General features: G+C 50.0%; 1 protein-coding gene across 1 annotated transcript in view; it reads right to left on the bottom strand.

The window, feature by feature from the left end:
- The window catches only part of CACNA2D4 (calcium voltage-gated channel auxiliary subunit alpha2delta 4), a gene marked incomplete at both ends in the record, with an annotated part of 112643 nt that extends 89614 nt beyond the window's left edge, over positions 1 to 23029 (bottom strand). Inside the window, 14 exons of the mRNA XM_081127755.1 lie at positions 297 to 374; positions 1942 to 2075; positions 3575 to 3653; positions 4076 to 4189; positions 4300 to 4389; positions 5253 to 5327; positions 6756 to 6906; positions 7547 to 7607; positions 12924 to 13055; positions 13419 to 13581; positions 14878 to 14937; positions 17619 to 17735; positions 19547 to 19628; positions 22917 to 23029. Of these exons, the coding sequence (XP_080983881.1) occupies positions 297 to 374; positions 1942 to 2075; positions 3575 to 3653; positions 4076 to 4189; positions 4300 to 4389; positions 5253 to 5327; positions 6756 to 6906; positions 7547 to 7607; positions 12924 to 13055; positions 13419 to 13581; positions 14878 to 14937; positions 17619 to 17735; positions 19547 to 19628; positions 22917 to 23029 (1449 nt within the window). The remainder of the gene's footprint in view (positions 1 to 296; positions 375 to 1941; positions 2076 to 3574; positions 3654 to 4075; positions 4190 to 4299; positions 4390 to 5252; positions 5328 to 6755; positions 6907 to 7546; positions 7608 to 12923; positions 13056 to 13418; positions 13582 to 14877; positions 14938 to 17618; positions 17736 to 19546; positions 19629 to 22916) is intronic.
- Between the last annotated feature and the right edge of the window lie 513 nt (positions 23030 to 23542).

Below are 23542 nucleotides of genomic sequence, written 5' to 3'. Positions count from 1 at the left end.
GCTGGTGACCTGTTAATCTTATATCCCTAAGGCAGTGTCCCAAATGCGGAGCAGTGGGACAGCCCCAAGCTGACTGAGCAGAACCACTGTGGAGTTTTGGGAAGTTGGACCAAACCTCAGCCCTCACCTCACCCTCTCTGGACCAAGAGATTCTGATGTAGCTGGTTGGGCACAGGGCCTTGAATCTGCATTTGCAGCTCTCCCAAAGTGGCTCTGATGCCAGGCCACACCAAGAACTATTGGTCTAAAGATGCCAGTGGTGGCCCCGCTGCAGCTTCTCAGGGAAGGCCACTCACCGTTTCATTCTTTTTGCTGAAGACTGGCATGGCCACGGTGGTGAGGAGCATCATGCTCTGTGCCTGTGTGGTGACGAGCTGCCAGGGAGGAAAGAGCAGAGGACAGAGGGCTCAGAGTTCACAGTGCGGAGCACCCATGGTCACCGGTGTCAACTAGTATGTCACCTTCCAACTGGAGGAAGCAATCCCAAATGAGCTTTCCCTTCTCTACAAAAGGAGAGCTGGCAGAAATTCTGGAGGAGAGAGGTGGGCTGGAGAACGACCAGGCCATCACTGAGCCAGGGTGAGTCTCAGAATCCCAGAGCCCACAGCCCAGCTTCCAGCTTCCAGGCACGCTCACTAAGCCCTCTTGTCTCGGATGAGAGTGAATCCATGGAACAGGCCCATCCCAGGCATGCCCAGAAACAAAAAGGTTTAACACAGCAAGAACTCTTCCAAAAAGCTCTGCTACAGACCCAATGTTGGCACAAACTACAGCCCAGGCCAGTTAAGAGGGAGAGGGACATTGACACAGGGCAACAGTCAGACGCAAGTGCATGGTGAGGGGCCGTGGTGTGGTTGTAGTAGCCTCCAGTCATCCCCACTGCACCCCCCACCTTCCCACGCAGGATGAATCTACAGCCTCCTCCCCACTGAGAACGCCAGAGCCACATCATTCCCGACCTCCGAGATGGCCCTCCTCCCGACTCCTCACCTCACTGTGTTGGCTCCTCCAGTCCCCTTGGAAGGGGCTTCACACATGTGCCCCACTTTATCACAAAGATAGGCCCCGAGAAGTGGTATGTGTGGGTGTGTCTCATAAGCCTGACCTTCCTTAGGAAGGCTGCCTAGACGTGGAGTCTACAGTAGACCTTGGGGAATGAAGAACTTTTAACCCTCAAGTCCCCACCCCCTTCCTCATTTGATTTTTCAGTTTAGAATTTGAAGTAAGATTTCCTAAGAGTGAGTGGTTTCTGTTGACTGGAGTTCCACTGTTCACTTGGAACAAGAGGTCTGTAGGGACGATCAAGGGGACAACAGGAAGGGGTCTGGGTCCCTGGTGACCAGGGAGCTCCTCATCGGCTCTGGGGCTGCCACCTCTAGACGTCTTTTACATGAGGGAGAAGTACACTTTTATTTAAGCCATTATTTGCAGGTCTCTCTTACTCCCAGTCTGAGGCATCATCACTGAAGCAGGTGTCTGTGGTGTGGTTTGCCAGGTACCAGAAGGTCCCGTTCCCCCAACATTTCAGTCTGACATTCTGCCTTTGATATCTCTTCCTTCCTGTAAGTTACTGCTGCCCACAGGCAGACTCTGTAAGTGCAGGGGTTAGGGAAGGGGACACTTGATGAAGCTATAGAATCTTGAATTACTGATTGGACTCCTTTTTCCTATAACAGGTGGGAGAGAGGACAATGAAGGAGGTGAGGACAAGGGGAAGGAGGGAGGAACCAGCTTGGAGCAGAGGGGCTCAACCTCGGTTGGGTCTGCTCACAGGGTTGCTGGGCCTCTGGGGCATCATGCAGGTGATGGGTCTGCTAGTGGGCGGGAGGGCTCACCCCCTTCACGTTTCCCGAGGTTGTGATCTGCTCTCCCCATTCCTCACCCAGGAAGTCACCCCTCATGCCCTGGGGTCTCTCACTCTGGAGTGGGTTGGGGGCCCACCTTGCTGTCCATGTAGGCTTCGGTCCAGATGATGTCGTGGTCGTGGTTGATGACCATGGGACGGCTGAGCACGTGCAGGTACTCCATCACATTCTCCTGGGCGTCAGCCAGAGTGGAGATCTGCGTGTAGTAGCCTGGAGGAGAGGAGGAGCCATGTGGTTGTGGAAGGCTGGGTGCTCCACGCAGAACCCTCTGCAGGGCTCACACCCTCCCCCCAGCTGCTGACGGCTCACAGCTGGGCCCTTCACTGCGAGCTGCTCTGGGCCACAGGGAACTGCTTTCCATAAGGCTGTCCCTCTTCCAGGGGGTAGCGGGGGTCAGTGGTGCTGATGGGGACTCAAAGGCCCAGCCCCTGACTCACTTGGGGCCTCTGGGCTCCAGAGCTGCTGCAGAAGCAGCAGGACCTCAATGGCAAGGGACATGTGGGTCAGCCTCTCCTCGCAATGCTGCTCTCCACACTTCCTTACCGGGGTAGCTCCCTCCTGCATGCAGCTCTGTCCAGGTCTATTTTCAGGGACCCCAGTCTGTCACAGCTGTCACAACCCCACCTCCTCCTTCCTCTCACTGCTGTCCTTCCTCAGTTATGGAGGGGGTGTGCCATAGCCTCTTCACTGGAGCCACAGTGATATTAAAAGAGCAAATGGCTTCCAAGGCCATGAATGACTTAGCACATCTTTACCTCTCTGGTCTCACTGCTCGTCACCTCCCACAAAACATTCACCCCACACTCCGGGAAAGTGGAGCAGCTCTCAGTTCCCAGCATGCCTCTTGTCACAGACCCTCTGAATGTGCTATTCTCCGTCTGGAACACCCTCCCTGCTCTCTATGTCTGACTCCTGCCTGTTCCTTATATGTCAGCATAGACACCCTTTCCTTCAGGAAGCCTTCCCGCCACCTCCAAATGGGGGAAGCGCCTCTGCCATTGTCCCCCAGCTCCCAGTACTGCCTTCCTGCCTGTGGCCCTCCGCCCTCCTAGGGCATTCAAGATGCTATCACCACTGATGCTTCACTGCTTTGTCTCCCCAGCTGGACAGTAGCAACAGCAAGCCTGAGCCCATCCTGACCACAGTTTGGAAAGTTTGCCAGGTATATAGTAGGTGCTTGATAAATTTTGGTTGCATCAAACCCAGGTCCAAACCTGAGGCCCAGGTCCTAGGTTCTGGCCAGAGATAGATGAGGACAGTTTGCACACAAAACATTATTCTAAAGAAAATGGTGACCCCCTGCTTTTTGTTTGGAAGTAGAATCAGAGTAAATGGGCTTAATTTGCAGCAAGAAGAATGGAGGCTGGACACAAGAGAGAACTTACATTGTAACATCAGTCACACCCCTGCCTCACTCAGTCTCTGCTGTGGTTTCTATGAGGCTTTATTTAAAGAGACAGCTCTCTCTTCTGGATAGATGACCTCTAAGTTTCATTTCAGGTGGCTTTATGGCTAAGAGTCCCTGGGGGAGTAATCAAGCTTTTATGGAGCAATCTGCATTTTGACTTATTTTTTCCGAGTGGGAAGGAGGGGCAGATACTCTCAAGGCCCCACGCAGGAGCCACCACTCAGCACCCCCGGTGACCGGGCAATGCTGTTCCACCTGTGCTCAGGTACAGGCTGCGGGGTGCTCTGCCCAGGTCACCTACCTTTGTTGTTGCACGCGATCCACTTCATGTGGTCAGCAAAAGTGACTTCTCTCCCAATAAGGTAAGTGAAAACTCGCACCTAATCCACAAGACACAGATGAGCTCAGCAGCCATAGCTCCTGGCCTTGGGCAATGTTAACATAACGCACACGAGTCTTAGCTGTCAAGCACTTTGCCGACTTTGGAGTCTCCATTCTCACTCCTTTGGATCAGAAAGGACCCTTGGGCCCAGGCAGCCCGAGGACTCGCCAGGGCAATTTTCACATCTCACCACCATCTTCTGGTCTACTTCCCTGAGTCCTCTAGCATGAGTCCCCTGTGCGGAGAGTCACCATAATTTTGGAACTTCAATCTGGGACATCTGAATTTACTAATGGGCTAATGGGTAGATTCTTTGAACTCAGGGGGGGCCTGGGTTTTCTGGGCCATCCATCACAGCAGTAGGAGACCGCTCCCCTTGCCCCCCACCCCCTTTGCTCCTTGACCACCACCAGGAGTAACCTTGCGGTCTGGCCAGTTGTACTTCTCAAACACTGGCTTGTAGTCCTCCATGGCCCCGTCCGTGATCAGCATGATGGCCTGATTGCAGAGGCTTCCTTGCCGGGCCTCTTGGAACTGCACAGGGGAGGAGAAGCTCCATGACTACAGGCTGTGAACTACCCTCCCCACCCCTCCAGCCTGCCTTCCGCCCCTCCACTCTCCCTCGGCCTCCTCAGGTGCAGTACCTGCTTCAGGATGTGGAAGGCTTCCCTCAGGGCTTGGCCCACGGCCCCCACACCTTTAACCATCAGCTCGTTCACAAGATGTTTGAAATGCTATTGCGGGTGAGAAACCAGAGGAGTGTCAGTGGATGGAGTGGGCCAGGGAAACTTCATCTTTGGTCTTAATTTCAGAGGCTGTGTAGAGCTACTGCCCAGGACCTGATTGCAGAATCCATCTCTCCATGGCCCAGTTGATTTCATGGCTGGACCCCCATAACAGATATTTCTCAAATGCTCCCAAGATAAACTGAGAGAGTGTGAGTGGCTGGGCATAATTCTATCCCCACTATTGCAAGAAAATGCCAGTGTCATTTCAGCCAGAGCAAGGAGGCCAGTCCAGGCCCATGCTCAGGTCCCCAGGTCCCCAGGTCCCCAGCATCCTCAGCATCTCAGCTCTTACCCCAGTGGCAAGCATTTTACAGGAGAAATTATGGAGGCTGCCAGGGGCTCCAACTCAAGGCCAGGATTCACGAGAAAGCCAAATCCCAACTCCCCAGGCACAGAGGGAAGGGCCTGTGACATGCAAACTCTCCCTTAAACAGAGTTGCCACATCCTTTCCTCTTTGGCCTTTGAAAAGGGCTCAGTACAATAGGCTTGAATTTCTCCTCCTTTTGGGAAGCTCCTCATGAAAATTGACATAGTGGAAATGCCCAGGGGGAGGCAAAGGGGAAAACTGCGTCCTGGACAATCCACAGAGTAAAAAACCAGCCCTGAAGAAGAGGTTCCTCAGGTGGGAGGCCTCTCTTTCGCTCACTGCTGTGATAGGCAGGCAGCAGATTCATGGTGGCAATTTCGTGGACGTATTTGTGGGGTAGCTGCAGACCTGCTGTGTCCCTTTCCAAGTGCACAGATGACTCCCGCCATTCAAGGCAGAGCAGGGGCTCAGCCTCAGGCACTCACCTGGTGTGACACTCACCTCGCGGTTATCTCGATCCGCCTGAACAAGGATCCCTTTGAAACAGGGCTCGAGGTAATGGACGTAGTCATTGTACTGCGGTTGTGGAGGGAAGAGAGGAGGGGAGAACAGACAGGGGCCTTTTGGAAAGTCAGGGCCCAGTGAAGAAGTTCAGGCAACTCACAGGGTGGGGTCACCTGAGCACCTGTGTATATTATCTTGGGGTACCCTGTGCTTTCGGCAATTTTTCTGAGTAGAGAGGTGGGAGTACAGAGAACAGCAGGGACTTAACTCTAAAAATTCTCCCTCAAATCCCAGTCTTGGTTCATTTTCTTGGGTGGCTGAGTCCTGTCCATCTCCTGGGGCACACAGGGAACCACATGTTACTGAGAGAGTCCCTGTCTCTGCCGCCACGACCAGACGGAGCGTTTTCCATGGGAATCCCAGGGCCCTCCACATGCAGACCCCTCCCAGTGCCTGGGTCCAGGGACTCGAAACTGTGCTTTTTTTCTCCTTGCCCTGCACTGATGAAGATGGTCCTTTAGCTATCAACAGGCCCTGAGGGAGGAGCAGGAGCACCCCCTCTCTGGTGAGGTGGCGGGACCAGTTCCTGGAGCTGTCCTGCCTCTGCTGCAGGTCAGGAGCAGGGATGGAGAGGTGGTGGAGATGGGAGCATGCGGGTGGGTAGGTGACACAGGCCTTGGGCAGCAGCTCAGTGATAGGGGGGCCCTTCTCATAATCCCAGGATGACCATTTTGAAGTTAGACCATTCTGCCTTGGTATTTCTTTACTAGGGAAGTAAAGTCCACTAGAGATAAGCATTTTCAGCAATGTGGCAGCCTGGTGGAAGAAAGGTTTTGATCAGGTAGCCTTCAAAGTGGTACCCCAGGTGGTACCCCAGCTCTGCCTCTGTGGAGGGCTGGCCCCCTCTGTCACTGCATTTGAAAGCATCCTTCTAACTTGTCCCCTTTCCTTCCTGCTGTCTCTCTTCCAAACATGACGTTTCTGGGGCAGGCAGAGCTACTCTCAGGAAGAGTTGCTGTGAAAGCAGGACCAGGGTTTGTTGGCCCTGTCAGGTGCTTCCACCCTACTTTCTCCTTTCTCCCGATGAGTCTGGATTTGGGATGAAGGGAGTGGGAGAACTGGGATTGTTGGAAGGCAGGAGCCCAGGGATCACTCGTCTTACAGCAGAATGGAGAGGCTGTTCAGTGATGGGAGCCAGCCAAGAGCACAGGGATGGGATAAATTAGGTGTTTACTCAGGGCCAGTGCTTCTTAATCTCTGTTACATCCCAAATTAATGAACTCTGTGGACTCAGAGAAATGGACAAACACATAGTTTCAGAAACTCCACGGACCTCTTGCAGCCCATCCTTGCTCAGGCCCTAGGTTACGAGCCCGGCTTCAGAGGAATCACTCCAGCATGAAGCACCCGTGGCTGCAGGGGTAGGTCCTTCCGGTGCAGGCACAGGAAAGTTTCTCTAGGACAAGGGAGAGCTGTGCTAGAACAGGAAGGCGCACTCACCGCGATGATATTAACAAAGTCATTCTCTCCCAGAGTGTCCAGGATGGTGGCGATGGTGTGCTTGGCGATGGCCATCCGCAGCCCCTTCATGCTGCCGCTTGTATCCACCACGATCACTACGTCCTTGGGAGAAGTAGCAGCTTGTATGTACCTTTAGCGGCAAGAAAGGGACAGGCCAGCAATGGGAAAATCAAAGCCAGAGCAACTACCCAATCTACTCTCGTTATTTCTGTTTGGATTCTGGCTCAAGTTTATCCGAAGTTCAGGTAGTTGCCCCATTGATGCCAGGTTGTATCATGTTCCATAACCACTTAGCATAGCTCTGAAGCCGTTTTGGGGGCAACAGCCGGGCATGTGCCCATCTAATAGGCCTGTCAGGTGGGAGAGAGGTCAAGTTCTTGTGGTAACTGTCCTCTTTGATTTGGACCGGCCAAGGTCACGGAGGGGTGGGCAGCAGGAAGGGACAGAACTGGATTCCACCCTCAGATTCTGTTACAAGTCTGCCGGAGGAGGGATGTGGAGGGTGAGGGGAGCCTGGCAGAGGGCGGGTCTGGAGACAGCTCAGTGTCCTGGAGGAGCTGTGGGCTGGGAAAGACAATGCGACCAGCCCTGCAGCAAGGCAGCTCTGTGAGAGGGAGGCAGACAGTTTCTTCCTACTCGTGTGTCAGGTTAAGGTTCTACATCCCTGAGACCCTTGGATTGGGGGGCAGGGACTGGCGTAGAACTAGGCAAAACCCAAAGGTTATAAGAGGGAAGCCGGCACCAGGGACCTTTCCCCTGGGAATTCTTACCAGCCGCGGTTTCGGCAGTCGAAGGTGATGACTCCATTCTCGTCAGGCGTCCATTTGATGCCTGGGGAAACAAAGGTTGGTTCTTTCAATGGTTCAGTGAGGTTGCTCCAGAGCCTCCGCTGGGTGCTGACACCCAGGAATGCCATGACCCCCAGGACAGGGCCAGCGTGGACCTGGACAGCAGGGTGTGGGGCCACGAGAGCACCAAGTAGACTGAGGCAAAGGCAAGGAGGGAGGCCAGCTCAAGGGAAGGACACTCACCACCCACACTGCCCAGACCCAGAGTTGGGGTGAATCTCACAGGAGGACCCCTATGTGCTGTGCCTGGGACTCATTTGTGAGCTAAACCTCACATCGAATTGTGGAGGGGGAAGCTTCCAGAAGGCATGACTTTTAACATCCATTACCATCCAGCAAAAGCACAGACAGAGTGAAGATGCTCTAACTTCTAGCCCATCTGCCCCTAGTCTGGTTGCCTGTTGGTGCTCAAGGTCGTTCCCGTTAGCTGGCTGGGAGAAATGATTGGCCACAGGACTGTAAGCTCCTTGAGGTCAGGGATTCCAAGTACAGGCATACCTCACTTCATGGAACAAATTGAAAGCAAGGCCCTCCACCAGCAAAAAAGATTAGGACTCGCTTTATTGAGAAACTTGCTTTAGTTGGTGGTCTGGGACCGAATCCACAGTATCTCCAAGGTCTGCCTGTACCTGGCACAGTGTCTGATAGCACCTAGAGACCTCATGCGCAGCACATGTTTGTCATATGAATGAAAGAGCAAATGAATGGGTATGAAAGATCTCTCCTTGACCCACCGGCAGGGTGCTGGGGTAGATCCTGTCCTATTTATCAAGTAAAAAACTTGGATAAATGCACACGGAGCACAGATAACACTGACATGCTCTACTATGGAATCTCTATTTGAAAATACTTCAAAGATTGGGAAGAGTGAATTCACAATAAGGAGATTATTATGTTATGTTTGGGCTAGAAAAATGTGGTGTGTCATGAATGTCTAGAAGCTCCTGTTCTGCAGCAGTTAGACTCCAGATGAGATACACAGTTTGAGGCACTGTTGGTCTGTCAAAGGGAGGAGAGGTTTCCAGGGAGCATATTCCCAAAACCAAACAAATGGGAGCAGAGTTCAAAGGGTGAGGGGCAGGGGCCAGGACAGTCAGGAGCCACGGCCTGGAAGGCAAGCAGCACAGAACCGTGGGCCCAGCTGGTGTGGTGGGAGCCCGGGTAGCATGGTTCTGACATCGGCCTGCAGCGGTGGTGAGCAGCGGGGTTTTAAGGCCGTGTTCCTGTCGCAGGGGTGTGGGGAATTTGACGCTTATAACAGTAACTAGGAGGAGAAAGTGAATCTGAGGTTCTTGGCTCTGAACCAGAACCTTGGAAGAGGGCTTTGGTGGTCCAGGGTGGAGGTACCCTCAACTCCAAGAAGAAACAGAAGTGATTCTCTTGAGGGGAAGCTTTCCCAAGGATTCCCACAGACTGCAAGGGGCATGGCCTCACAGGCAAAGATTACCAAACACTCTGGGAACAGGCCCCTGCGAGTGAGAGGCAGCAGGAGCAAGAATACCAGGTGTATCCGCCCAAGGATTACAGGTGTTGGAACCACCAAATGCGCAACTCAGGATAGCTGTGTTGGAGAAATCACAGGGAAGAATACACCAGAAAACGATTAGGAACCAAGAAACAGCCTGAAAAGTATGGAACTTTTGTATATGAGAAAATGTTTAAGTTGGAAAAAAAACAAGCATAGTGGATTATTCACAGGTAGAGAGAAAATTCAGGCATTTGAAAGATTCGTCCAGAATCCTGTGGAAGCTAGAATGGAAGGAGAAGGTCTAATATGTGTCCAACTGGAGACGTGGAAAGAGAAAAGGGAGAGCACAAGGAAACACCATGACTACAACGACAATGTGGCAACGCCCCAGAACTGATAAAAATACCAATCCACAGATGCAGGAAGCACAGCAGGTCCCAAGCAGGATAAATAAAAAGATATCCACTTGGAGACACATTTTAGCGAAGCTGCAGAACTCCAAAGGCAAGTAAATAAATACCTTGAAAGCAGCCAGAAAACTAGAACATTTGCTTTCAAAAGAACAGCAGTTAAACTAATAGCAGATTTTCTCAACATCAGTGGAAGCCAGAAGGCAGTAGAAAAATGTTTGAAGGCATTGAGAGAAAATAGCTGTTAATTTAGAAGTGCATTCCCAGCAGAACTATCACTCAAGAACGAGGGGAGAAGACGACAGTGTTGTCTTCTGAGTTCTACTTGGGGTTGTAGTTCCCGGAGCTGTTACTTACTGTAATCTGTTTCTCAGGGGTGTGTCACTAAATGGAGGCTTAGTCAGTCACTTGTCTCCAATAAAAAAGAAATAGAATTTGGTCTTTTCTGCTTAGATAGGATGACAACAGGAAATGATTTATGGAACTTGCAAAAAAAAAGACTGAATTAAAAAATGAGAATAAATAAAACATTTGTAGATAAACAGAAGCTGAAGCAGCTTAACACCAAGAGCTCTACTAGAAGGGACAAATAAAATGGTCAACAAGTAGTTAACACCAAACAAGCAATGTTTGCATCAAATAACATAATACTATCTAATTTGTGGGGACAAAAATGGAAATATTAGATGATAAGAGGATGGAAACCAGGGTGGGAGAAGGAGATGTAAGTGGAAGAGTTCTGAAGTCCTTTGTTGACTGGAAAAAGGGTAAAAATATTATTTAATTTCAATATCTTGTTAAATATGCCTAATAAGGAATAATTACTGAAAGAATATAAATAGAATAAGTTCTAAACTGATAGAAAGAAAAAGAGATAAATAACAGAGGATTTATCAAAAAAGGTTAATTATTAAAAAAGACAAAAAAAGAGAAAAAGGAAACAAAAAATAGAGGGACAAATAGAAATTTAAAAAATAAGATTATTAAAAAAATAAGATAAGCATGTTTAAATATATCAATACAATCAATGCAAATGTGCTGAACTTGCCAACTAGTAAATGAGACTGTTGGTCTGGATAAAAATTTTAAGGCTATAGGCTATTTCCAAGAGATATGACTAAAACAAAACGACACAGAAAATTGGAAGTGAAATGATGGGAAAACATATATCAGGATAATCAAGGGCATACTGGTATTTCTTATGAATTTCAGACAAAATAGATTTTAAAACAATGTGTAATAAAGACAAACAAGGGTCCAGTAGACATAAAACCAGCAAAGATATAGAAAATGTAAACAATATAATTAACAAGCTTGAGCTAATGACATATGCAGAGTTTTTCATCCCACATTCCGAGTTCACAAATTCTTTTCAAACTCACTTTAGATATTTATAAAAGTTGATGACATACTAGGCTATTAAACTAAATTTCAACAAATTTCACATAATCAGTACCACATATATCATGTTCTCTGTCTATAAAGCAATTCAATTAGGAATTTATAATGATAATTAAAACAGTACCATGACACCAAAAACACAGGCAATAAACTTTGTGTATCAAATGACACAATCAACAAAATGAAAAAAAAAAACACCCCATGGAAAGGGAAAAAAGTATGTGCAAATCATATATCTGATAAGTAGTTAATATCCACAATATATTACAAAAATTCCTACAACTAACTCAACAACAGAAAAAGCTCAATTCAAAAATGAGCAAAGGACGTGCGCAGACATTTCTCCAAAGAAGATACACAAATGGCCAAAAAGCACATGAAAAGATGCTCAACATCCCTAATGATTAGGAAAATGCAAATTAAAACCATGATGAAATACTGCCTCACATACAGTAGGATGGCTGCTATTGAAGAAACGGAGAAATTGGAACCCTGGAGCACTGCTGGTGGAAATTTGAATGGTGCAGTTGCTGTGGCAAACAGTATGGAAGTTCTCCCCCAACTTAAAAACAGAATTACCATGTGACCCAGGAATCCCACTTCTCAGTGCATACCTAAAATAATTGAAAGCAAGGTCTCAAAGAGGTATGTGTACATCCATACTCATAGCAGCATTATTCACAATAGCTAAAATGTGGAAGCAAGTCAAGTGTCCATTGACAGATAAATGAACAAACCAAGTGTGGTAGAGCCTTGCAATGGAATATTTTTCAGCTTTATAAGGGAGGAAAATTCTCATACATGCTACAGTGTGGATGAACCTCGAGGACTTTATACTAAGTTAAGTAAGCCAGTCATAAAAAGACAAATACTGTAGGATTCCACTTATATGAGGTACCTAGAGTAGCAAAAGTCATAGAAATAGAAGGTAGAATGGTGGTTGCCAGGGGCTAGGGAGGAGGGAGTGGTGAGTTATTTTTAATGTGTACCAAGTTTCAGTTTTGCAACATGAAAAGAGCTCTGGAGCTGAACGCTGGTGATGCTTGCACAGCAATGTGCATATACCTAATGCCACTGAGTCATGCATTTAAAAAAGTTAGAATGCTAAATTTTATATGTATTTTACTATAATTAATAATAAAAACTCACTATCAATCAAAACTTGTGAGATGGAGTAAAAGTAGAGTTTCTATGACAAGGTAGAGCCATAAACACTTATTTTAGAAACAAAGAAAGGCTAAATATTAAATCTAAGTGTCCAACTTAATAAGTTAGGAGGAAAAACAACAGAATAAAAGAGAAAAAAAGAAGATAAAATTAAAGCTAAAATAGATAAAATTAAAAACAAAGAAATAATACAGCAATCAACAAAGACAAAAGGTCATTCCTGAAAAGACTAACATATAGAAAAATCAGTGGTAGTTTGATAAAGGAAAAAATGAATAATAATATAAATAAAAGGAAGACACAATTACAGATACAGCAGAAATTTAAAAGATAGTAGGAGAATAATAAATAGCTTCACTGAAATAGATTTGAAACCTCAGATGGAATGGGTGATTTGAGACATCTCTACATTGCTGTTGAGCATGTTAGTGAGCATGCCCCATTTCTCCAATTAAGATGTAAACTTCTTAATATCAAGAATAGTTTTATCTCCTTTGCACCTTCCACAATGCTTTCCATAGGAGAGAGTTCAATGTGGGCATTTACTGGCTAGTTACCATGGTGTTTCACTCACTCACCATTCATTAACCCACCCATCCACCCATCCATCCATCCATCCATCCATCCATCCATCCATCCATCCATCCATCCATCATTCATTCATTCATTCATTCATTCAACAGCTATTTGTTGAAAATGTGCATATTATGTTGTGAAGAGTGTCAAAGTGTGGGTTGCAGGTGCCTTTGGATAGCAGGGAATCTGAGTACCAGGGTCTATCTTCAGTACCCCTATTGCCTTATTCCCAGAGAAGAAGCCTAGAGGATCTTGGCGATGCCTCCCCTGTCCTCACCTGGATAGATCCTAAAGAATCCCGTTGAGCTGCCAAAATATTGCCAGGTTAGTGTCGGGTCTCTCTGGAAGTTCTCCACAAAAACAGGGTTCAAGGCTTCAGACATGTAGACTCCATTTAAAATATCTGGGTCTGAAGGGTGAGATTGTAAAAGGAACTTCAGGGCACACTAAATCAGGAGCAACAGTGACCAGTCCTTCACCTGCCGCACACCCATGCGTGCACACACGCACACGTGCATGCACACAGAGCCTGCAGTGATGCAGCTCACAATTTCCTTCTACATCTCACTTGGAGAGCCACACGCACACCCTCTAAGCCAGGAGCACCGAGTTTTCCATCCCCCAGGCTCCTGTGGAAGGATCCCCTTCCTCAGTCAGGGAGGCTGAAGAATCAGTTGACCCCCTGAAGGGCTTCTCCGGAAAATGGGGGCGAATCATTAACCTCCACCAGCTCCACCCCAACAACCATGCCAGGCCGTGGGCCGGGGACTACCTTTGTTGTACACGTTGGTGGGCAGCTGCACGCTGCTGAGGGACGTGTTCACCATCAGGTTGCTGAAGTGCGCGTTGGGCTCCAGGACAAACTCAGCCCCCAGCTCCACGTGCTCGCCACTGGCATCCCGCTCGTTGACCAGGGCTGCGTTGTAATAGTCAAACTAGGGCCGAGGGGAACGGGCGGGACAGAGACAGCACCCACGCAGGCACCGACCCGCATCGAAGGCGTGAGAGAAAGAGAAATGGTTCAATCAGGAGACTGAGATATGAGAGACGTCAGATGGACTGACAGTGTCCACACAAGCTCCACCTGGGGGGGTTCAGGCAATGACCCAAAGGATTCGGGGCTAATACGTATCCAGATCATTGGAGCAGGTGGTTGATTCAATTGGGTTTTGATGTAAATTGTCTGGATTATTGCTTTGTTTATCGTGTGTGGACACAGCCAGAGAGGGAGACAGGCAGACAGATTCCAGGAGAGATAAAGAGACAGAGGCAGCCTTGCAGTACCACCAGCCTCTTCAGTGCGGGAAGACTCCGAGGGACCCAGACAGGGGGCCCTGAGAGGTGAGGCCTCCCTCTTTAACATCCTGTGGCCGGGGTGTCCATGAGGAGCCAGCAGTCTGCTCTCTGCTCTTAAACACAGTGTTGGAGCCGCTTGCAGCCATAATCAGACCCTCTCCCCCACTTCTCCATACCACGTGGTTCAGAGTGGAAGCGTGCCCCTCAGCCCCGCTCCCTATGTCCTGCCCATGCCACCACAGTGCTGCCACTGATCGGCTGTGTCCCTCTCCAGCTCAAAGCCTTCAATATGTACCTCTCAGGCTGAATAAAGGCCAGAGTCCTACCTTTACCATGGTCACTTTCTGCTTCACCATTCCCTGGACAGAGAGAGATGACCACTGGTAATGTCCTCAATCTTGTGTATTCCTATTTCTTTTCCTTCAGCTTGGAAACACCCTCTTCATGCCCTCAGCTGATCAAATTCCCCTCAGCCCAGGCCGGTGCGGAGGCTACCCAGTCTTTGGACCTTCTGAGCCCCTCCCCTCCCCTTCTGCATGGTTGAACATGTTACCATTTGTATGAAGACATTATAGGCCCTATGCTAGAGTTATTTGGTCTATGAGCTTCTTGACTTTACCTGGGCAGAGGCTAGCATGTAGCATTGGGTGATAAATGTCTGTGGAAGAGTCGATGGCCATTCTACACCCCTGCCCCAGATTTGGTAGCTGACTCTCCTACTTGGCCCATAAATCCTTTCTCAAAAGACTCCGGAGCATTTGAGAATCAAATTATTGTAGGTTCATACAAATCCTGAGCACGTTAAAAGATAGTGCTGGACCTCCCCTCCCCCTACTCCTCCATATTCTGTACTCAGGTGACACTGTCCATTGCTGGGGGTGGGACATTAACAATGACACCCTCTCGGCAGCAGCTCTAGGAACAGGAGGACTCACCACCAGAGATTCATTGAATTCATGGTTCAGGTCAGCCTCCTCGGCGGCCTCTACCAGATTCTGAGGGATGGGAATACAAAGGGGAGATGCATGGGCCAAAGGAGGTCAGGGGGTCTCAATTCCACTCCCAAGAGTCTACCCAAAGAGAACTGAAAGCAGGGACTCAAACAACAACTCGTGCATAAAATGTTCACAGCAGCACTGTTCACAATAGCCAAAGGTAAATGCATATTTCCAAGTGAAAGAAGCCAGTGTGAAAAGGCTACATACTGCATGATTCCAACCACATGACACTCTGGAAAAGGCAAGACTGCGGAGACAGTAAACAGATCAGTGGTCACCGGGGTTTGGAGAGAGGGATGAATAGGTGTAAAATAGGATTTTTACCCCAGTGATACTATTCTGTATGATCTATACTGGTAGACGCATGTCATTATGGGTTTGTCAAAACCCACAGAATGTACAACACCCCGAGTGAACCCTAATGTAAACTGTGGACTTTGGGTGATAATGCTGTGTCAGTGGAGGTTCATCTATTGTAACTAATGTACCTAATGGTGGGGGCTGTTGACAGTTGGGGAGTCTGTGTGTTTGTGGGGGCAGAGGGCATATGGGAACTCTGTACTTTCTTCACAATTTTGCTATGAACCTAAAACTGCTCTAAAAATAGTCTGTGTGTGTGTGTATACATTTTAGTCATGTGAAAGTGTGCAATTCAGTGGCATTAGGTACATTCACAATATTGTGCAAGTATCACTATCTAGTTCCTGAACTTTTCACCACCCCTAAATAGAACCCTGTGCCCACTAAGCCGTCGCTCTCATTCCCCTTTTTCCCTGGCTCGTGGCATCCACTAATCTGCTTTCTGTAAATGGATGTTCCTGTTCTGGATATTTCACATAAATGGAATCATACACTATGTGACCTTTTGTATCTGGAGTCTTTCACTGAGATGTTTTTAAGGTTCACCCATGTTTTAACATGTATCAAAACTTCATTCCTTTTCATGGCTAAATAATATTCCATTTTATGGATATCTCATATTTTGTTTATCCATTCATCAGTTAATGGACATTTGGGTTTTTTCCACCTTTCAGCCGCCGAATATAAATATACACAGTTTTTGATTGTCAATTATATTTCAAAAAGTCTAAGGACGGGCAGGGCAGTGGAGAAGGTCTGAGCTCCTATTCTGGCTTTGTCAGGGACAAGCCACTAAGCCTCTCTGGGTCTCTATATAACTGTAAATTGAGTAGAAGAGTCCTTAACTTCCCTACTTCCATCCCCCAGTTCCTAGGATGTGATGAAGAAATTCCACGGGGCCAAAATTATTTTAGTGCTGCTTTGCAGGAAATTTCCTATGAGTACTCTCATAGAAGAGTTGGTGGCTGTGCTCCCCCCCCCCCCCCCCCGCCCTGAACCACCAGCAGAGAGCAGGGACTGGTGATTGGAGAAGGTCTGCAGAGCAAATGCTGGTTTGATTGGTTTCCCGAGGTTGAGGCTATGGGAAGTCCACAGGGCAACTGGAGCCCCAGAGCCTGGCCTCTGGGGGTGAGCCAGGACTGCTGGGCTCTAGCACCGCCCCCCTGAAGTGGTGTGCTCCTGCATTCCAGAGTCTGTGCTCCGCCCAAGGAGGCGGTTTCCACAGCCTTGCAGACTGAAGGCTGTAGGGGTACTGCTGGGCTAGTTCTGCGAGTCAGTGTCCCCCTGCTACAGGCCAGGCTGGGCTCTCCAGTCCCCAAGTATCTCCTCAGTGGTTCCGGATGCTAAGATCCCTTGCCCCTAAGCCTGGAGAAAAGTGACTGCAAATTATAATGTGGGAAAGAAGGCCCCAGCGATTTTACAGGATTCCCCCCAGGTGATTCTTTCGATGGAGGAGGTGGGAGCTAGGCAGGCGGGCTGGCCAGGCTGCAGCTTCATTCCCCACTTCCCGGCCTCAGCGCCGGCCTCAGCCTCCCCTCCAACAGTTTACTATCCAGCCTCTACTCCTCTCTTCTGCCTCCCCAAAGGAATTTTTTGAGGGACAACATTGGTATTGGATGGCCAGATTTCTGCTCGGGTGGAGCAGGAACTAAGTCTCTCCGACCATCCAGGTCCCCACGGCGCTGGGGTAGGCAGTTCATGCCAGGGAAGTGACACATTCTGTTTCAATCAGCCGAGCCAGGCTCGGCGGCTGTGCCGTGTGGAATGGCCTGAGCAGGAGGCCCGTCACTGTAAGCGCCTATGCTGTCTGGGCAGCCCCCAGAGCACTAGGGCCGATATGGCAGAAGGGAAATGGGTGGAGGGATGAGTAAGGGAGAGAGAAAAGAGGAGGGGGGAGCTTTACTTTGCTCTCCATCCCTCTATCCTCCCACCCGTCCGCCACCCACGCGTCCACCAGCCAGCCGGCCAGCAGGTGGCTCCTCAGCGCCCATTTTGTTCCTGCTCTGCACCTGTCACTGGACACAGTGGTGAGATGCAGAGTCCCTCCTAACGCTGCAGGTTGGTCCTGCTGCATTGGATGCTGTCTCTAAGGCAGAGCTCTGCTCCCAGCCCTCCCCTCTCCCCTGGCTCCCCATCGTTTCTTCCCTTACAAGGCTCTTTGGGCCATGGGGATATAGGCCGAAGCTCGTGAGGTAGGATGTGGGTGAGAGACCCAGGGCCACGGGATCAGTGGGGGTCATTTTGGTGTGACAGGCTGGGTGGAGTCCTCCCGCCCCCCTTCCCCCTCCCGGCTCCCCGGATCATAGGGCCTGGGGCACCTTCACGGCCTCCACTTTCCTTCGGAGCATGGTCTCCATGTCCTCTGAGAACTTCCTCACCAGCTCCAAGCCATCCACCTCCTGGATCCTCAGGCTGGGCTCCACATCCTTATATTTCTGTTAAGGGGCATGTGGGAGAAAAGGGCACCTGTCATCTGGCACCAGGATGTCTGGTACCTGATTACACATGATCTACAGTCCTCTCAACTACCACATTCAAACCCATGAGGCCGTGTTTACTCAGCTAGAGGCAAGGACAGGCCCTTTCCCCCTCACATAGTCTCCCCAGCTAACAATACTAGCAGCCTCTTATCAAATGTCCTCTCTTTTCCAGGGGCTCTGGACACATTTGGTTAATATCCTTAAGAGGGAGGAGACTGGGGCTCAGAGAGGTCAATGAACTTGATCAAGGTCACACAGCCAGGTCTCTGAGACTTCTATGTTCTCTGTGCAGCCATGCTTGCCATCTCCCCGGGGCTGCTCAAATGGACTGCGACACCTCCCCAAGCACCAGTTCATCTTTCCCCCAAGCCCCATGATGCACATCACGTCCAGACCAAATTCAGTGGCACCAAACTGGCAGGGAGCTTAGGAGAGTCCAGAGAGCTGGTTTCAAATTTACTCTCTGGGGCCGTGGGAGATAATCTTTCCCCGAGGGTGCGAGGGTTCATATCACCGTGTCTAATGACCCAGTTCGGCAACATGTGGACCACATGACCTTAGGCAAGTTATTCAGTCAGTTTCCTCATTCGCAAGATGTGACATTTGCATAGCTTTAGAGAATGTTCTAGAGTGCATAGACTTAGAGAATATTTTACCCAAAACGGCCACAATAATTATTGCTTATTTAGATCTTTCTCATCCGGGGTTAGAGGGCACAAATGAGAACACTCAATGAAATGGTACTTTGCAGAGTAGCACTGTGGCGTGAGTGGGGAGTGGGATGAGCTGTCATTGTTACAGTGGCCTGTGGGGGCCCAGGGCTGGGGCACCTTGGCTCCTGCTTCCTCCTGTGGGCTGTCGGGAATGCGAGACAGGAAGGGGCTGCCTGGTAGTCAGGAGTGGGCATAAAAGCCTGAAGGTTGCTTTTAGCATCATTTAGAAAATGGCTGCAGTCACCTCATGAAGTTGTGGTGAGATTAAATCCTGAATATAAAGCTCTTAGCAAATGGTAATAACAGAGAATGGCAAGCTATTATTAAAACTGGTCTGGGAGTTATAAATATCAGAGGAAGATGAGGTTGTTTATAATCTTATAAGAGGACAGGCCAGGTGTCAGTCTACACATAAGGCAATTAATCAGTGAGGACCGGGGTTGCTGGTGCCCGGTCCTCCCCGTCTGGCCCTGCGTCCTGCCCAGGGGCCAGGCATGGCCCAGACCCCTGCTGGGGCCCATGTGAGCTCTGCAGCCCCCAGCACGGCTGGAGCTCCGAGGTCTGGAGGTAGGGGAGCTCTCCCTGGACAGAGGCCACAGGCGGGCTTGTACCGCCCAAGCAGCTGCAGCAGGACTTTCCCCACAGTGCTGGCTGAGGTCCCACTCACCCCTCCCCCTTCTGCCCTGTCCCCTTTCACAGGCGTCAGGCCTGCATCCCCGTCTGCTGCTCCTGCTTTCACCTCTCTGTTCTTCACAGCTCCTCCCCCAAGAAATCTCTCGTCTGTCTAATTCCATCTTGACCTCCGCTTCCTGGGGATCTGAGCAGACCCTATGCTCTTGACCACCCCACTGATTGCTCTATGACTTGGGCAAATTGTTCTCCTCCCTGGGTCTCAGTTTCCCCCTCTGAAAATGAGGGGATTAGATTAGAAGATCTCTAAGGCCCCACACAGCACAGACTTTCAGGGATTCTGGGTCTCCGCTCCTCTCCCTGGAAGGGCTCCCTGGCTGACCACCCTCTGACCCCGTGGGCTCCCTGGAAGGGGTTACTGACCTTCTGCAGCAAGAGAGAGCCTGAGTATTTGGTCACGGTGTCATACAGGTCCCCGCCAAAGGTGTCTGCCCACAGCTTCACTCTGCCAGGCCACGAAGGTACATGTGTACACACATGTGCACACACACACATATGGAGACACGACATAGATACACACACATGCACTTATAAAACAAGTGTCTACATAAATAGACACCCACTGATGCACAGGTGCACACACAGAGACACACATGATACACAGAGATTCACACACTAACGCACATATACACGCAAATGCATACACACAGACATACGCCCAGAAAGACACACACGAAGAACCCCTGTCCCTCCTGCCCATGGCAGGAGACTCAGAGGACCCACCAGGGGCTCAGCATCTGCACTGAACATGCTGCATCTCCCGCTGAGGGGTGAGGGCCAGGGGCTGATGAGCCAGAACCAAAGCCTGACTGCCCTCAGGCACCCAAAGGCTATGGTTTGTGGGTGGAGAATGGAGAACAGAGGAGGAGAAGAGGCTGTGGATGGGTCCAGGGCAGGGCAGAGAGGACCCTGAAGATAGACACAGGAACAGCCCGGGCACAGCGGCAACTTCAGTGAGTCAATCCCTCTCCAGCGTTCCCAGCTCAAGGTCACTGCAGGCTGCTGCATCCTCTGTTGAAACTTCAGAGGGAGCATGAAGCACAGGGGCAGAGGAAAAGGTCCTCAGCTGCTTTTGCTCCTGCTGAGGGCAGCTCAGGCAGGGAAGGCACGAGAGGCCACACCTCACCCTTGATGCAGGCAGCCTAGTGGATAAACCCTGACCTCTTGTCTGTCCCCAGAAGGATATCAAGATCTCACCATCTGGACAGGCTGGAGGAGTCCTGGGGATAGGCACAGGCTGTGTCCGAGCCTCTCCAGATGGAGCAAACAGAGTTTGCCCACGTGATCACTTTGAGATCAGCATTTATTCAGTCATTCAACCAATATCTATTCACTCCTACACGCCAGGCATTGTGCAAAGTCCTGGAGGCACATCACAGTCCTCACCTTTGTAAAACCTTCCCTTAGAGGGACTCCCCTTCATATACAGATAGCATAATACATGTTCGAAGGGGCACCAGTGAAGCTTGGGGAGGGCTGGTGGTGATGAGGGAAGGCTTCCTGGGGGAGGTGGGATCTGAGTTGAGTGTTAGAAGCTTGGGAGAATTTAGTGTGACAAATAGATTTGGAAGCAAATTCTAGGTGGAGTAGAGCTTGGGGGAGACAAACGTGACTTCTAGGTTTCTAGCTTGGGTGGTTAAGCTGATGGTGGTGTTACTAAATAAAATTAAGAATATCAGGAAAACATGGAAGCAAGTTGGGAGGGTGGAAGGTCATGGATGTAGCTTGGGGTATGTAGAATGTGGGGTTTCTGCTGCTGAGCTATGCTGCAGAGTGATGTTGGGCAGGTTGTGTGCTGCCCAACTCCACAAAGCACCAATCGCTTTGTATCTTGAAAGACACAAACTTGAATTTAAAACCTTGCAAGATGTTCAGGAAGAGCTGTCCGTAGGCAATGGATATTTGAGTCTAACAGGTAGAGGCAGGGCTAAGAGTCATTGGTATGTGGATGGCAGTTGAAATTCTGAGAGTAGATGGGCTCCCTCAAGGAGAGAGTGTGTATCGTGAAAAGAGCTGAGTGGATGACAAACCCTGGGGAACACCAACAATCTCAGGGGCAGGCAGAGGGAAAGGAGCACTTGACAAAGACAGAGAGGTAACAGGTGCCCAAGAAGACCTAGGAGAGCACAGTGCTATGAAAGTTGAGGCACAGAACCTCAAGGAAAAGGAAGAGGCTAGTGTCAGAAACAGGAGTCCAAAGAGATAAGTCCAGAGATGTTTACTGGATTGGGCAATGAGGGTCCTTGATGACTTGGGTGGGAACAGATGTGGGGGGGCATTAGAAGTCAGGGCAGGTGTTGGAGGATGAGGGCTGAGTGGGAGGGATGGTGTAGCTCCACAGGACAGAGATTCGGGGACTCTGGGGTAGGAAAGACTGAGAAGGATCCGTGGGAGAGGGGAGGGGGGTCAAGGTCCTGGGTGGACACCTGGCTCCAAGGGAGTGGACAGGTGCAGATGTGGCATGTTTGGGGGCCCTTAACCTCAGTGACTCTCTCTGGAAGTTTCTATGCCAATGGTCCACTGCAGTTCTCAGTCAAGGCCTGGATTCCAGTTATCGCGACTTGGCACTCAGCCTGACCCTAGAGTTTGCCTTCTACTGTTAACTGCTGCGTATTCTGGGGATGAAAATTGTTCTCAACATCTCTGTCAACAATGGATAGTTTTCAGGCAGCAGTGGGTGTGATAGTGACACACAGGCCAGGCCGACTTGAGGTCAGATTCTGGCCCTTCCATTTACTGGCTACGTTAACTTGGGAAGTCGCCTCGCCTGCAGAAGAGGGATGCTGTCACCCACCTCACTGACCTGCTGTGTGGACTAAAGGTGTCATTTGTAAAGCACCTGACAGCATGCCAGGCATAGAAAAAGTAGAGGTTATACAACCAGATGGCAACAGTGCTGCGCAAATCCACCTATCGGCAAAGCTAACGCAAACATTGTGTGTTGCCTTGGCGCCCTGTCCCCACTTCTGTTAAGACGTGAGGTTGACAGCTGGTTCTGGAAGCCTGACTCTCATGCTGCATTTGAGAGGCTGGACTTCGATGTGGACTGAGCAGGTAAACCCCTTTAGTCTACAGCACTCTGCTCCCACATGTATTGAAAACTGCTTTAACAGGACCATCAGAGCCAAGGACTAAAAACAGATACTCCCAGAGGGGTTGCGCAGTAATTTAAATCTATACCAAAGTGTAAATGACTGATACGAGGTCTTCATGACAGGGTGTAGAATCAGGGCCTGGAGGGAGGGCGAAAGGCAGAGGGAGGGAAGACTGAGACCACCAAAGTCCAATTTGACCTAATTCCTGGTTGCATGAGCCATTTTCTTGATTTAGAACTGCTTTATCCTTTCAGAATGTTAAGAGGAATTTCCTAACAAGTCCTTGGGAAGCCGCAATAATCATTTTGAGTCAACACGGCTCCCACTCCCAGGCACCTCATGGCAGCGATTGTCCTGGAAGGAGCATCACCCTGCAGGTGCTCCAGATGCTGCTTGCCATCCCATTGGGGAGTGCGAGAGCTGCTGATCAGGTCTGCTTACAACCATGGGGGGGGGCAGCTGGGACTCCCAAATGGAAGAGAGGACGGTGAAGAAAAGGTCTTCACCCCAAGAAAGGGAGCGTGGCCCCCAGGGGAGAGCCGGAGGGAGATCAGAGGTGGGATTGAGGTCTGCCAGGGGGAAGGAAAGGAAGAAAGGGTAAAAGGGTTTTATGGGAGGGGGCTGAATTGGATGCTCACGTTTCCAAAGGAATCTTGGCCTGCCCCCACGCGGGGGACAGGTAGGTGCTGGACAGCAGCAGACACAGGATGACTGCAGTCTTCCGCAGGGAGGGCCTCCGGCAGCAGGGCATCCTGCTGGAGGTGGAGCTGGGGTCTGGGTGGGACCTGGGAGGTCTGGGCACACTGCTTCTGCTGGGGTCAGGGCGTGCGAGAGGAAAGAGCTGTTTCAGACCCTGGGCTCTTTCTGCCTGTTACCCAGACCCTAGGATGCTCCCAAGCCTTCTGCTTTTAGGGTCCTGGCAAGCCTGAGGCTCCCAAATTTCAGTCCGGCCTTGGCTGCAATGCCTGGCAGGAGAAAGGGCTTCTCTCTGCCCCACAGAGAACAGCAAGAGAGGACCCGCCTTACCTCACTAGCAGGCTTCCAGGAGAGGAGCTGCCTGTGGCAGGGGAGGCTGTGACAAATGAACCTGTTAATCCACTGGCCTCTCCTCTAATCCCCAGGCTGACAGCAGGGAGGAGGGGGGTTGGCAGGAGTGACCTCAGCAGGATTACTCTGATTTCAGAAGACAGAGCTCACCCATTTCATTGGGGGTCAGAGCATACGCTCCTGCTTTAAAGAGGCAGCCCTTGTGGACCCAAGCAGA

Source organism: Miniopterus schreibersii, assembly GCF_964146895.1.
Source record: "Miniopterus schreibersii genome assembly, chromosome: 2".
NCBI lineage: Eukaryota > Metazoa > Chordata > Mammalia > Chiroptera > Miniopteridae > Miniopterus > Miniopterus schreibersii.
The sequence above is the reverse complement of the archived record's forward strand: the minus strand, read 5'-3'. Positions and strand labels throughout refer to the sequence as shown.